Raw genomic sequence first — 12,535 nt, 5'->3', positions numbered from 1 at the left:
GCTAAAAGCAACTTCAGGCCAGGCACTTGCCACCGTCTGTGCTGCAGTTTTCCGTGGATAAGTGGGTGTTACAATGCCTGCTGGACCTTTTTTACACTGTGGCTTGAAGAAGAGAATGAAGCTGATGAAACACAGCACATTGAAATGATGTGTGGTATTCATCTTAGGCATACTTTTAGAGAGGAAGAAATTTCTCTTCGAAAAAGGACACCACTTCTGGCAGTAATTTGGTTCATAGCTTTCTCCTTATCTCCACCAGATCCTAGGTTTATAAAACACGATACCCAGGTAAGCAGTGGCCTCAAGGATTCTGAAGTTCCTAACGTGTCCACAGTACAGTGCCCTTTTATTTCTGGCTCTAACCTACTGCCCAGAAGAAAGCTGCACATATTCTAAAGTAACAGAGTGTTCAGAAGGACCCTGATTCACATCAAAGCAGCCCCTTTGGCAGAAGGGCAGTAACTCTTGCTCAGGTATAGTGCTCAGGAATGAAACATGTAGAAAAGAAACAGCTTGTCGAAATCATCTTTTTCAATCTTGACTAAAGAATCATCACTAAGTTTTGTTCCGTTTTACTTTTTCAATAGCCAGAATCCCGTATGACAAAGCAATGCATACTACTTATCTCGGGACAGGTTATTCTTATGAGCAATTACATTGCAGATTGTCCAGAAGAGGGATTTTGGCAGCAAGAATCCAGACCTAGACCAGTACGGACCTTTAAAACCACACACCACCAAATCATAGCACAGTGACGAGCCATCTGCTCCCCAAATAACTGCAGTTAGCAAGAAGGCATTTCCAGGCCCTTTTCCGAGAAGACATTACTTTCCCAAGAAGGGAAAACTGGCTTAAAAACAACAACCTTTGCTTTAATTTGCCATTTGGTTAAGGAGGTCATTTAACTGATGATTGCCAGAGGGAAGGGTGTGTGGGGGGAATAGAAGAAGGTAAAGGGGGTATAAATTATGATGGAAAGACATTTGACTTGGGGTGGTAAACACACAATACAATATAAAGATGATGTATTGTAGAATTGTATACCTGAAACCTGTATAATTTTTTTTTAAGTCCTCCAACCTAATCAGAAACTGGGTTTCTCCCACTGGACGAATGTCTCCCAGAGCAGTGGCTGGAACTCTCATAAGACTGGGGACCCCCACAATAGGCGCTATGGAAATCTGTATAATTTTATAAACCAGTTTCACCCCCTATAAATTCATTTTTTTTAAAAGGAGGTCATTTGAGGGTTCAATCCCTTCTTCAGGCTCTGTGGGCAGTGCAGTTCAGCAAACCAAAGAGGAGCAGGGCTTTGGTTCATTCAGCAGCATTCACCACAGGATGTTGCAGGGGAACTCACTTTAGATGCAGTATGGCTCCAGCAGCAAAGGTACCTGGGAAATGTTGGACTCTGCTTAACTCTCTGTAGCCTCAGGCGTGGCTGACTACCCAGAAAATGGGAAGCCGCCCAGAGATAAAGGTCAGGCTCCAAGGAGGAGCTTAGTGAATGCATAGAGTGTGCTAACTGCCTGATGGTATCTGTTAACTGAGGAATCCATGGTCCTTTCTGGGGCTCTACATGACTACCCACCCCATGGGTTTACTATTAACCCCCTAGAAGAAGAGACCCTGTCCTGGGAGGGGGTGGACTCGTCCAGGCCGGCCACCACTGGGAGCAGCAGTTTTCCTAGGTGTGTACGTTACTAAAGCTCTTAGGAATTTGAATAAGGCTACATGTCAGTTTTTCAGAATCAATCCTGAATTGAGACTTTGGGAGCTCTCCCCGCAACCGATGCTATTTCCCATTTTCTCAATATTCTTAAAATGGCATATTTTTTGTCTTTGAGTTTGACCTTGGAAGTGAAGCTAGAGTTCCACCCATTTCCCCAAAGTTCCAATTGCACTTTTAGGGGCTTTGTTTTCTGATAAGAATGCTGGGAGGAGCTGGGGAGTCCAGCTCCGTGAGAAGACTGGTCAGCTGGAGTGAACAAGGAGGTTTCCTCTCACTTCCCCCTTCCTCCCTCACATAATGCCCAGGCCCTCTCATCCACCAGCCAGCCAGCCACTAAGCCTGGGGGGCTGGGAACCGCATTCCTTCGAAAGATCGTGGCAATCTGTGCCTGGAATGTGATGCACTAGTTCTGAAATTGAATATAGACGCTGTAGTGTTCTTCAGAGAAATACGGGGTGGCTCTATGACATAACACATTTTTCAAGCTCTGACCTCTGGGAACTTCAACTAGCTTCATATTTCAGACTGACACTGCGTACAGGGCACTGTCTAGTTGTCGAAGCAGAGCTGGTTATCCATATATTCTCCAGCCTCCAGATCAGCTTTTAGCAGAGGGAAGTGAAGGGAGTAAATAAAAAGAGTAGAGTCACTCATTAAATGCACTTCCCCGCCCGAGTCCCTGGAGGAGAAGCCCTGGTAATTAAGTCTAATGAGATTAAAGTAACTTGGAACTCTTCATTTTCCCAGCACTGTGAAAGTAAATCTGTGATAACCAGGGTGTAGGCATGAATCAAAGTCAGTCCCTTTTCCTGTAATTTAGTGGCTCCCTCACTCACAGCGGCCCAGGCTGGGAGGGGAGGAGAGCTGCAGGCTCTTACCCGCACTTTGCTCCATCACTTCTTTCTGACACATGTCCTGGACGTTCACCGTGCAGTTCACGATGAACTCCGGGGAGGAGCAGTCGTTGTTCAGCTGGAACTCTTCACACTGGTAGCACTGGATCTGCAGCGCAAAGCCTGCGGGACAGAGGCAGTGGGGTTCAGATCCAGCCCCTGCAAAGATCCCCGGGATACCACAACCCTCCCCTGCTCATCCAGCCGCCTGGCTACTCCCGCAGCAGGGTTTCCGAGTAAAGCCGACGTGACTGAAGCCGGCAGGGGGCGGCAAGGCATCCAGGGTCCTGAAGGATGAAGTGGAGGTCTGCCCGCTACACCTGGCCCCAAGCTCTTCACAAACAGCCAGTACAGCTACACACCTGGCCTTCCAACTCGGAAGTTGCAAGGAGGAGTGTGCACCCGCGCGACCGAATAGCTCCAGAGACAAGCGTCAGCTCCAGTCTATGCTGAAGGATTTGCCTAATTGTTAATTGGTTACAAATTACTTAATTACTACTTTGCGACTGCATTCGCAGACGCCTTTTTAGTTTTACTAATTTTTGAAGTCAGCTTTCCTGTGGCTCGGAGACTCCCAGGAAACCACCCGGAAACCCGGAAGGAAGTGCCAGACACGAGTACCCTGGAGCCCCAAGTCCCGGCCTTCCTCCGGGACGGTTCCCGCAGCGGCAGGGGGAGGAGCACGTGTGTGCGCGCGGGCGTGCACCCCTGGCCGCTATACGACAGCCCTTTCTTCCCAGCTATGAGGGCTACCACTTGGCTAGGGTGCCCGGCTGGGGTCCCCGCTCTGCAGAGCTCAATAGGAAGACGGTCGCGTACTGGAAAGAAAAAGCGAGACGTTTTTGCATCTCCAGCCTGGCTACTCCGCTGGGACCCAGGAGCTTTCGGTGCTCCCGCGCAGTTGAGTCTGGTTCCCAAGCTCGCCCCTCCCAGTCCCAGAACGGTCGCAGCAACATGATCACAGCCCGGGCACGCCCCGCCACAGACTGCCCCGCGCGCCGTTCACCTGTCGGCGGCGCCACTCCCACGGGTTGCTAGAGACGCCTGACAACTTGGCGAGGCTGGGGCTACCAGTGTCTCTCCCTCGCGGAGGCTCCAGCACAGCTCGGACCCTCCCTCCTACCCGGGCTTCTTCTTCAGACAGTGCAGTCCGAGCACCGAGCGTCTGCAGCTCGAGTCCTGCAAATCCGCCTCCTGCTCTCCTCCAGCGGCGCAGGACTCGGAGACTTTCCCTCCCGGTGCCTCTGGGCTCCAGCCGCCGCCGAACTCCAGCGGGGCAGCCTCTGCGCAGCCCTGGGCGCCAGGGGTCGGCGGTGGACGCGGTGCGCGCCCCTGGCTGGGCTGCCGGCCTCTCCTCTTACCTTGAAGCAAGAACAATCCGCAAAACGTTGCTGCGATGCCCAGGATCCACATCCTCCCGGAGCCGCGGGGCCGGGAGCGGGCAGGTGCCTCCGAGGTGGTGAGCGCGGTGGGTACTGCTTGGGCCGCAGCGGCTGTGGCTGCCGGAGCTTCGGTGGCCCGCGCTGCTGTCGCCGAGGCGACCGTCGCCTCCGAAAGGAGCCGCAGGTGCCGCCAGCGGCGCCCGCATCGCCCGCGCGGGGCTCCCGGCTGCGCTCGCTGCTCCTCTCGCCGGCTCTCTCGGGCGGGGCGCTGCGTCCCCGGAGTTGGCGGCTGAGACTGAAGGAACTACTGGCGAAGCGAGCATCCAAAAAGTCTAGCCTCTTCTCCTCACCTCCCACTCCAGGCACCACGTGACAGCTGCCGAGTTGGGGTGGGGGTGGCGGGCGGGGAAGGCTGGGACTGTCTTTCTACGTCCCCACCCCCTTCCTATCGCCTTCCTCTCCAAGCCTCCGCACCTCCCGAGGACAGGGAGGCCAAGGGAGAGCGTGTAGTTTTCCGAGGTTGGGGAAGGGGTGAGGTTGGTGAAGCCAAAGAAGGGCGCAGCAGGTGCGTCAGGGACGGGCCAGGTGCTGACTGTGGGACCTGCGAGATGGGGTCGGCAGACTGCGCCCCGAAGGGACCTCTGCACTCCCGGGCTGGCCAGTGCCCGGCGACTGGCGGGTTCCCGCCGGCGGGGTCCGGTCCTCCCAGCTGGGCGGGAGCGCGCTCCAGGGCCGGCAAAGTTGCACACCTGCCGCCGCCCAGGCTGTTCCGCGCAGCTGCGCCTTCTTTCCCGGAGCAGCCCCTGGGTCATCACCAGGCTCGGCTGCAGCTGCGGCCGGTGGGCGGATGTGGCAGGCCCTGCCCTGACTGGCGCGCCAGCTCCAGGCAGCCCCCCTTTCCTCTGCCTCCGCGCCCCGCGGGCGGGTGTGGCGAGACTGCCCCAGGAGAGGGCCGCCCGGGGACCACCGCCGCGACCTCCCACTAGAAAGCAAATTGGAATGGAGAAGGGAGTTGCTCTATCACCTTCTCCCAAAGGGCCGGGAAGCTTCCTCCTGTTCTCAAATCCGTGGGCCATTGGAATACGCACCCGCGTCCGTCCCGCTGCCGCACCTTCCCAGCCCCGCACTTGCACTCGGTCCCGCTGCTCTGCCTCCTCCCCACCCCCATTCTTCCTCTCCGGCTCCAGAGACCCACCTAGACAACCGCCGGGGAAGCCGCGGGCTGCGCCGGTCGCGTCCACTTCCCTCGCCGCAGAGCCTTGCAGCAGGTGGCACGGGAGTCCGCTGGCTCGCCTGCCCGCTGGAGAGCCTCGGTGCCCCCACCCCCAATCCCGCAGTTCCCACCCGCCCCCCAAATCCCTAGGGGCACCCCTTTCTGTGGAAATAGTTTCAGACGCTTTACCGCTCTTCACCTTCTCGGCCACCTCCTGGAGGAGCTCTCGCAGGCCGGGACGCTGATCTTTCATTTTCCCATCCTGCCTGCAGAGCGGGCTGGAAATGGGCTTCAAGGACTTTCTTGTAATTCCTCTGCAGAGCAGTCCCGATCTCCCTCTGGCTCCTTGCCTTCTGCACCCCCTCTTCCTTTCACTTCTAGCCTGTTAACCCCTCGGGGAGACTGAAATACTTTGACCATTACTCCTTTGCCGGCAGACTCGGATCTGACAAGTGGCTGAATTACTATCTTGGGAGCAAGAGGGCCGGTTTATTTATTCCTTGGGCAGTTCATCCTTGGAGCACGTGTGAGATTTCAACAACTAAACTGGGCCAAAGGCTCCTTGAACAAGTTCCTTTAAGCTTTCACGGGTTCGATTGTGATATGACTTTTATTCAGAAATGAAACAAAAGAATTTTTAAAGGTCTGAAAGACAATGACACATTACATAATTTTCATTTAAGACAACAAAATTCAAATATAACAAATTGCACAAATTTACCCAATAACACTGATCATACAATAGTCTTTAAAGAAACAGGTGTGTACTAAAGTAACTATACAGAGTCTAAAAATATTTCTATTATGCCTAGTTTACAAGCTCCTGTACAAAAACCATTATAAATAGTTCACATCTAGAAAAAATACACATAACCTTTAAAATAGAATTTATCCTTACATATTAACACTTTGTAGAAAAAAGGGATATTAAAAAGTAAGAATTTTTCATAGCACAAACCATTAATTTTTTTAAAAAAAGTGAACATTGTAAATAGAAATTTGCTTTCATTCTAGATTGCCCAGATTTTAATAAAAAAGAGCAGGAAAATAAAAATCAACAAAAGTGTTCCAAATCAGAGTGAAGGACTAAGTAGAGGAGGTGGAAGGAAATGTTTGGAAAGAAGATCTGCTATTGAAAATAGAATTAGGTCACTTCTGATACGCATCCCTACGGATCAGTGTCACACTTCAGTACTCTTTACATTTCTCAGTAGAAGCAGAATTATACTCATTACTAAGCCTGAATAGTTCTGGCACCAATTTTGAAATTACACTAGAATTAAAGTTTATATCAAATCAAGATTGGGAGTTGGAGATTATAATGAGCCTCTGTTGTTTTTTGTTTTTTGTTGTTGTTTTTTTTTTTTTTTTGCAGGCCCTGTTTTAGGTTTTCAGAGTGTACCCACAAACAATTTAAGCACTAGAAGATGAACTGGACAAAAACTTTAGTTGGAATTTTAAAAATATATTATCATCAACTTCTAAAAGACTTAGTACATCATTTCAAGAGCATGGCACTGATTTAATTTATTGCTTTTTTTTTGCTACAAATATTTCTTTTCCAAAATTTACAACTTCTGTACAAATATTTTAAAAAGTGCAAAATTAAGACTTCTGTATCGTGGGTGTGTTTACTTTTAATCCTTATGAAACACAACACATGGAGTCTATCTTTATTGCCCTGTCAGAGAAGAAAGCTCCAGTGGTTCGCTTGCTGTGAACCTGAAAATGCAGGCTCTGGTGTTGTAATAGTTTATTGTTGTCATCTCTACCTGCCCCTCCCAACCCCTGTTTCTTAGGTGCTCCATTTTCAGCTCACTAAGGGGGGAAACAGTCCTTTATGCATCATTGGAACCCTGACTCGCACAGGAAGAGAAGCTATCATATAAAGAATCACTCAAAGATTCCAAATTGTCTAACCCAGGCTGGTCTGAGCTACTCAAAGAGGCCTCTTCATTTTTTTCTTTTTCTTCCTTTTGTCCTTCAACCTTGTTCGGAGAGTTCTTCTCTTTTTCTAATAAAATCACAGTATTGCTGTTATATTTATTGAACGACTCCAGGGAAATTTTAGATAATCTATTCTCAGGATTCTCTTTTGTTTCTTCAACTTGTTTCAATTTCTGCAATGAAAAGAGGAAAATATTAGAAACATATTTCTTTGGAAATCAAGTTCTTCTTTCCAATATTCAATTATTATCTGTATAAAGTGCAGTTTAAAGGGATAGAGAGAACCTATAAGTCTTTAACAAGCTTCTAGTATAATTAAATGTAATAATAAAGCCAATTTTAGGGATAAATTAAGACTTGAATCATTTTTCCTGAGATAAATAGGTCCCAATTTGCAAACCAGTTAAGTGCCATTTAGATTCATTTTAAATGGATCCATTTGAAATTTGTTCAGGTAAAGTGCCTTATTTTTCTTAATCATAGTTTCAGACCACTCCCTTTTCTTACTAAATAGTATTAGTTATCCTGTTGCTAAGTATGGATAGGGTTGAATTTCAGCCAGAAATTATGATTATATGTAAAAACAGAACAAACAAGCAAACAAAAATACAAGATCCCTTAAATTGCCTAGAAATTTAAGTATATGTTAAACTTATCAGAAGCATTGTTATGTTTGTATTTGGTCCCTTTACAAGTCTTAAGATATTTGAAAGAGATCTCCAGGCCAGTGGGCATAGATTCTAGAAGGCTCAAGGGCTTAAAATTCATGGTAATAGGTCTATACCTTAGTAACCACACCCCTCCAGGAGGTTCTAGTAACACCAATTTCAACAGGGATATTTTTAGGATGTTACTGGTAGTCTCTAGAACTTTATAAAACATTGCAGTCAGATTTAATAATTATTGTAGGTTAACTCTATGAACATTACTGTATTCAGCTGCTCAAGTGGCGCCTAAGGTCTGAGGTAGGAGTAGAGAAGGAGGTCCAGATGCCAAAAGCAACAGTGTGGAGGTGGTTGAGCTACTAACTGATTTCTCATCTTTTCCTCTTTCGTGTAAATATTCCACCCTAACATAGGAAGAAGTACAGACAGGGATTAGAGATGATGACAATAGCTACCATTTATTAACCACCCACTATGTAAAAGACATGGGACATATTTTCTCTATAAGCCTTTCACAAAGCTGCCAAGTGACACATCCCCATTTTAAGGAGGAAAACAAGGCTCAGAGTGACCGGGTCACTTGCCCAAGGTCACTAAGCAAGTGATAGAGAATAGGCCTTGAATTCCCGTCTGGCTGGCTTCCATGCTCTTATGTAATAAAGGACAAGATGTCCTGTATTTTTTTATTTTGCCACCCAAATATTCCACTTAACTTGCCAACCCGTCTCTACCGCTACTGTCCAAGGCTCTAACATGTGCAATTTGTTTCCTCAGCCCATCCCTGCATTGTCACAATGGACATACAGAGGTGAAATGAGGAAATTGCGTTCTGATTCAGGGGAACACAGACACATCCAATGACTATGACTCTTGCATGTTAAATATTTTATTTATTTTTTGTTAAATTGAATTTATTATAATTATATTGGTTCACAAAACCATACAGGTTTCAAGTGTACAACTAAACAAAACATAGTCTGCACACTGAATCTTGTGACCATCGCCCCAAGCAAAGTTCATTTCCATCCCCATTATTCCACTTTTTGCCCAGGTCAGGCTCCCCCACACTCCCTTTCTCTCTGGCTATCACCACACTGTTGTCTGTCTAGGTATTATGTATACGGTTTTTTTTGGCTCATTCCTTCACCCTTTTTCATTCAGTCCTCCAACCCTTCTCCCTCTGTCAGTTGTCAATCCATTCATGTATCCATGCCTCTCTTTCTATTTTGTCAGTTTATTTTGTTCATTAGATTCCACATATGAGTAAAATCATATGGCACTTGTATTTCTCTGACTGGCTTATTTCACTTAGCATAATAATCTCCAGGTCCATCCATCCTGTTGAAAAAGATAAGATTTTATTCTTTTTTATGGCCACATAGTATTCCATGTGTAAATGTACCACAGCTTCTTTATCCAACAGTCTACTGATGGGCATTTTGAACTGTTTCCAGGTCTTGGCTATCCTATATAATAAAGATGTAATATGCAAATGGCCATTACTCCGTGAAGCGTAATGACTGACCGAGTAATGACCAGATCACGGATCAGCAGGAGAGTGGGGCAGTGAGCTACAAGCAGGCGGTGGAGAGCTACAGGAGGGGGCAGGGCAGCAAGCAATGAGGGGGGGCGAGGGAGAGGGAGGTGGGGTGACCTACAGGATGGTGGGCAGTGGGCAGAGAGCTACTGGAGGGTGGCAGTGAGCTACGGGCGCACGGATTTGTGCACAGGGCTACTACTTGTAAATAATGCTGCAGTGAACATCGGGGTGCATATATTCTTTTGAATTAGTGTTTTGGGTTTCTTAGAATATATTCCCAGAAGTGGAATTGCTGGTTCAAAAGGCAGTTCCATTTTTAATTTTTTGAGGAAACTCCATACTGTTTTCCACAGTGGCTGCACCCATCTGCATTCCCACCAGCAGTGGACTACGGTTTCCTTTACTCCACATCCTCACCAGCACTTGTTGTTTGTTGATTTATTGATGATAGCCATTCTGACAGGTGTGAGCTGATATCTCATTGTGGTGACATCTCATTCTGGCAGGTGTGATTAGTGATGTTGGGCATTTTTTCATATGTCTATTGGCCATCTGTATGTCCTCTTTGGAGACATGTTTATCCAAGTCCTCTGTCCATTTTTAAAATTGAATTATCTTCTTGATGTTGAATACTATAAGTTCTTTATATATTTTAAAAATTAACCCCTTACCAAATGTATCATTGTCAAATATGTTCTTATGTTCTCCCATCCAATGAGTTCCCTTTTCATTTTGTTGATGTCTGTTTGTTTTTGCTGTGCAAAGCTTTTTAGTTTGATGAAGTCCCATTTTTTTCCCTTTGTTTTCCTTGCCCCAGGAGATATATCGGCAAAAATATTGCTACCAGAGATGTCTGAGATTTTACTGCCTATGTTTTATTCTGAATTTTTATGGTTTCACGATTTACATTTAAGTCTTTTATCCATTTTGAGTTTATATTTTTTAATATATATATATATATATATATATATATATTTTTTTTTATTGATTTTAGAGAGGAAAGGAAAGGGAGAGAGATAGAAACATCAATGATGAGAGGGAATCATTGATTGGCTGCCTCCCTTACGCCCCCTACTAGGGGTTGAGCTGCAACCTGGGCATGATGTTGGCTGTAGGTTTGTCATATATGGCCTTTATTATGTTATGTTCCCTCCATTCCCACTTTGCTAAGCATTTTGTCATAAATGGGTGTTGGATTTTATCAAATGCTTTTTCTCATCTATTGATATGATCATGTGATTTTTGTCCTTCATTTTGTTTATGTGATGTATCACATTTATTGATTTGCAAATATTGTACCAACCTTGCCTTACTGGAATAAATGCCACTTCATCATAGTGTATGATCTTTTTAATGTGTTTCTGGATCCAGTCTGCTAATATTTTTTGAGAATTTTAGCATCTATGTGCATCAGAGATATTAGCCTACAGTTTTCTTTCTTTGTAGTATCTTTATCTGGTTTTGGAATTAGAATAATGCTGGCTTTGTAAAAAGAGCTTGGAAGTCTTCCCTCCTCTTGAAATTTTTGGAATAATTTGAGAAGAATAGGTGTTAATTCTTCTTTAAATGTTTAGTAAAATTTGTCTGTGAAGGCATCTGGTCCAGGACTTCTGTTTACTGGTAGTTTTTTAATTACTGCTTCAATTTCATTAACTGAGATCAGTCTATCAGGTTTTCTGATTCTTCCTGATTCAGTTTTGGAAGATTATATTTTGGTATTTTTCTAGGTATATGTCCATTTCACCCAGCTTGTCCAATTTATTAGCATATAATTGTTCATAATATTTTTTACAATCTTTGTATTTCTGTGATGTTGTTTGTTATACCTCCCCTTTCATTTCTGATTTTATTTGGGTCCTCTCTCTTTTTTTCTTGATGGGTCTGGTTAAGGGTTCATCAATCTTGTTGACCTTTTACCTTTTCAAATAACCAGCTCTTAGCTTCAGTGATTTTTTTTTTAAGATTCTGTGTCATTTGTTTCTGCTCTGATCTTTATTATTTTCTTCCTTGTACTTACTCTGGGCTTCACATATTGTTCTTTTTCTAGTTCCTTTAGGTGTAGAGTTAGATTGTTTATTTGAGATTTTTCTTGCTTCTTGAGGAAGGCCTGTAATGCTATGGACTTCCCTCTCAGGACTGCTTTTGATGTGTTCCATGGATTTTGGGTTGTTGGTGTGTTCATTTTCATTTGTTTCCAATAATTTTTTATTTCTTCTTTGATCTCATTGTTAACCCATTCATCCTATCTAATAAAGGAGTAATATGCAAATTGACCATACCTCTGCTACACCACAAGCCACACCCACCAGCCAATCAGAAGCAAGTATGCAAATTAACCCAACCAAGATGGCTGCAGCCATGGAGCGAGCAGGAGGCTTGAGTTTCTCCGGCAATGGAGGAAGCCAAACTTCCTGGCCTGCCCTGGCTGGCCCAGGCCTCCACTCAAGGCTACAAAGTTTCAATTATAGAAGATAAATAAATCCCAGATACGAGGGCCTCAGCTTGGGTTGCCAGGGGGCGTGGCCAGCCTGCAAACCACCACAGGCGCCTCGCCCAGGCCACCCCACACCCCAAGGGAACCCCCACACTGATCCAGGACACCCTTCAGGGCAAACCAGCTGGCCCCCACCCATGCACCAGGCCTCTATCCTATCTAATAAAAGAGTAATATGCAAATTGACCATCACTCCAAAATACAAGAAGGCTGCCCCCATATGGTCAAAGATGGCTGCCCCCATGTGGACACAAGATGGCTTCCACAAAATGGCCAGCAGGGGAGGGCAGTTGGGAGGGAGCAGGCCTGCAAGGGAGGGCAGTTGGGGACGACCTAGGCCTGCAGGGGAGAGCAGTTGTGGGGGGGGACCAGGCCTGCAGGGGAGGGCAGTTAGGGGTGTCCAGGCCTGCAGGGGAAGGCAGTTAGGGGCAATAAGGTTGGCAGGGGAGCAGTTAGGCATCAATCAGGCTGGCAGGGGAGTGGTTAGGGGGTGATCAGGCTAGCAGGCAGAAGCGGTTAGGGGCAATCAGGAAGGCAGGCAGGCGAGCAGTTGGGAGCCCGCAGTCGGACATCCCTGGAGGGGTCCCAGATTGGAGAGGGTGCAGGCTGGGCTGAGGGACACACACCCCCCGTGCAAGGACTTCGTGCACCGGGCCTCTAGTTGTTTAA

The 12,535-nt window shown here is 46.5% G+C and overlaps 2 protein-coding genes across 4 annotated transcripts in view; both read right to left on the bottom strand.

Annotated features, from left to right (window-relative positions):
• The window catches only part of LYPD1 (LY6/PLAUR domain containing 1), a 39,613-nt gene extending 34,131 nt beyond the window's left edge, over nucleotides 1-5,482 (bottom strand). The window contains exons 1-2 of one of the 3 annotated variants that reach the window (XM_080670089.1): nucleotides 5,420-5,482; nucleotides 2,611-2,748 (exon numbers count right to left, since the gene is read on the bottom strand). In XM_080670089.1, the coding sequence (XP_080526215.1) occupies nucleotides 2,611-2,644 (34 nt within the window). In that variant the 5' untranslated portion in view covers nucleotides 2,645-2,748; nucleotides 5,420-5,482. Of the gene's footprint in view, nucleotides 1-2,610; nucleotides 2,749-3,444; nucleotides 3,557-3,986; nucleotides 5,097-5,419 lie in introns of those variants that run through there. The other 2 variants (XM_080670088.1, XM_080670090.1) reach the window with 2 other exon arrangements.
• Nucleotides 5,483-6,240: 758 nt separating this feature from the next.
• Nucleotides 6,241-12,535, bottom strand: part of NCKAP5 (NCK associated protein 5) — a gene marked incomplete at its 3' end in the record, with an annotated part of 888,017 nt that continues 881,722 nt past the window's right edge. Inside the window, exon 17 of the mRNA XM_080669006.1 lies at nucleotides 6,241-7,340. Within this exon, the coding sequence (XP_080525132.1) occupies nucleotides 7,059-7,340 (282 nt within the window). The remainder of the gene's footprint in view (nucleotides 7,341-12,535) is intronic.

The sequence above is a fragment of the Plecotus auritus genome (assembly GCF_963455305.1).
Source record: "Plecotus auritus genome assembly, chromosome: 5".
Lineage (NCBI taxonomy): Eukaryota > Metazoa > Chordata > Mammalia > Chiroptera > Vespertilionidae > Plecotus > Plecotus auritus.
Note: the sequence above shows the minus strand (reverse complement) of the source record. Positions and strands in the feature narration are given on the sequence as shown.